General features: G+C 47.0%; 1 protein-coding gene across 1 annotated transcript in view; it reads left to right on the top strand.

Moving 5' to 3' along the window:
• The window catches only part of LOC107297377 (sodium-dependent neutral amino acid transporter B(0)AT2-like), a gene marked incomplete at its 3' end in the record, with an annotated part of 26,703 nt that extends 25,801 nt beyond the window's left edge, over positions 1-902 (top strand). Inside the window, exon 12 of the mRNA XM_029286300.1 lies at positions 750-902. Within this exon, the coding sequence (XP_029142133.1) occupies positions 750-902 (153 nt within the window). The remainder of the gene's footprint in view (positions 1-749) is intronic.
• Positions 903-1,913: the final 1,011 nt, after the last annotated feature.

The following is a 1,913-nucleotide window of genomic DNA, read 5'->3' as shown; positions in this document are numbered from 1 at the left end:
CCACTATGAAGTAAAGCGTATTCTGGACTCTAGAATTTTTAGAGGGAAATTGCAGTATCTAATACAATGGAAGGGATACCCATTGTCCGAAGCCACCTGGGTGAAATCCAGTGAAGTAAAGGCTAATAGATTGGTCAAAAGGTTTCATGTGAAACACCCCAACAAACCGAAAGATAACCCTTAACATATGCTTTGGTTTACTGTACAGGATCGGTCCTTTTTGCAAGGGGGGCCGGATGTCAACGCTGCAAATACTGTATATTCTTGCTTTGACAATGTGCAGAACTGTCTGGTATATATATAGTTAAACCAGCAACTAGGAAAGAGGGAGGAGCATAAGGATAGCCCAGGAGAAAGAAACCGGAAGTAAATCACATCTTTCAAGTTGATTGGAAGATGTGAACCATGACCCTACAATAAGGGAGTGGACAATGTCTGGAATGCTAGGCGTAATGGAAGAGAATCAGTTCTAAGCATTCCTCCATGCCGTGCTGATGTACTTTAACATTAATAAAAGCTTTTAGGAGAAAACATGCCTGAAAGTCCTTTTAAGTGTTTCGTTACTCAGACACATGACAACTGTTAAGCCCAAACAAATGCATCATATTATGGCTTACCTCTGGAGCAGCGTGTGGAGAAGAGCTTTTTTCCACTGAATTCTCTTCCTGAGGCAACCAGTGAATGTATAGAAGAGGCCTGATGTAAAAGTGAGAAGCATCTAAAATTTCCCCTCTCCCTTTCCTTTCCAGGCAGAGGAGGAGCAGCTGGAATACCCACCATGGGCCTTGGGCCTTCTCATTAGCCTGATTGTTGTGGCTGCTCTACCCATTCCAGTCATGTTTCTTAGACAGCTCTTGCTGGAAAGGTTTTCCCAACACAGCCACAACTCTGGCCAGATACCTGTACCCACCAAAGAGGAAGACGGCACAAGAAAAAGAAAGTCCAGCTGATCTTGAACTCGATCCCCCAGGCAATGGTTACTTTCTTGTGCCAGCAGAAGAAGGGCAGGAATAGAATGGGTGATGTACAGGTAGTCCTAAACTCACAACCACAGTGGAGCCTAGAATTTTGGTCATAAGTCATTGCGGTCATAAGCCGAGGCACCAGGTGACTGAACTTGCTATTACTGTTTTACAACAGTCATAAAGTGTGTCAGCCACAATTATTAAGTGAATCAGGGAGTCATTAAGCAAATCCAGCATTTCCAACAGGCATTTTTTGCCATTTTCTGCTGGAAAATAGCAAAAAAATGTTGCAAATTGTGGTCATGTGACTGCGGGACTCTGCAACCGGTTGTAAAAGCGAGCCAGTTGCCAAGCACCCAAAATGCAATCATGTGACCCCAGTAGCGTGCGGCAGTCATGACTTTGCGGACATGCCACAAATAGCTTTTTTGAAGTCCATCATAACTTTGAGCAGTTGTTAAGCATCTATTTTGAAGTCCATCGTAACTCTGAATGGTTGTTAAGTGGCCAGTCGTTAAACGGGAACTACCTGTATAAAATGTGCAATTCTCCACCTCAGTGATGGCGAACCTTTTAGATACCAAGTGCCCCAAAACCGCCCTGCCTGCCCCCGCTCCGCCCCCTGTCCCGCCCACCTGCAGGGCCATCTACCGCCTCCACAGCCTGCTGCAGATCGCCTAGGCGGCCCTGCAGCACCATGGCAGCCACGCCCTCCGCCTGCACCCCGCAGCATCATCTGCGTGTGATGTGTGTAGCGCTACCTCCTCAGAGGCCGCCAATGCCTAGGCCCTCCCAGCCACGTCCCCCCTTGTCCAGCCTTGCAGCAATGTTCTTTAGAGATCGATGAGATGTCTTACAACCGGAACTCACGCAGCATTAATGGGTGGCAGGCTCTTCTTGTTGAAGCAGGACTTTCAGGCACGAACTTAACCAGTCACAGTGGTTGAT

This window comes from Protobothrops mucrosquamatus, unplaced genomic scaffold, assembly GCF_001527695.2.
Source record: "Protobothrops mucrosquamatus isolate PMUCROS unplaced genomic scaffold, P.Mucros_1.0 scaffold3269, whole genome shotgun sequence".
Taxonomy (NCBI): domain Eukaryota; kingdom Metazoa; phylum Chordata; class Lepidosauria; order Squamata; family Viperidae; genus Protobothrops; species Protobothrops mucrosquamatus.
The sequence above is the reverse complement of the archived record's forward strand: the minus strand, read 5'-3'. Positions and strand labels throughout refer to the sequence as shown.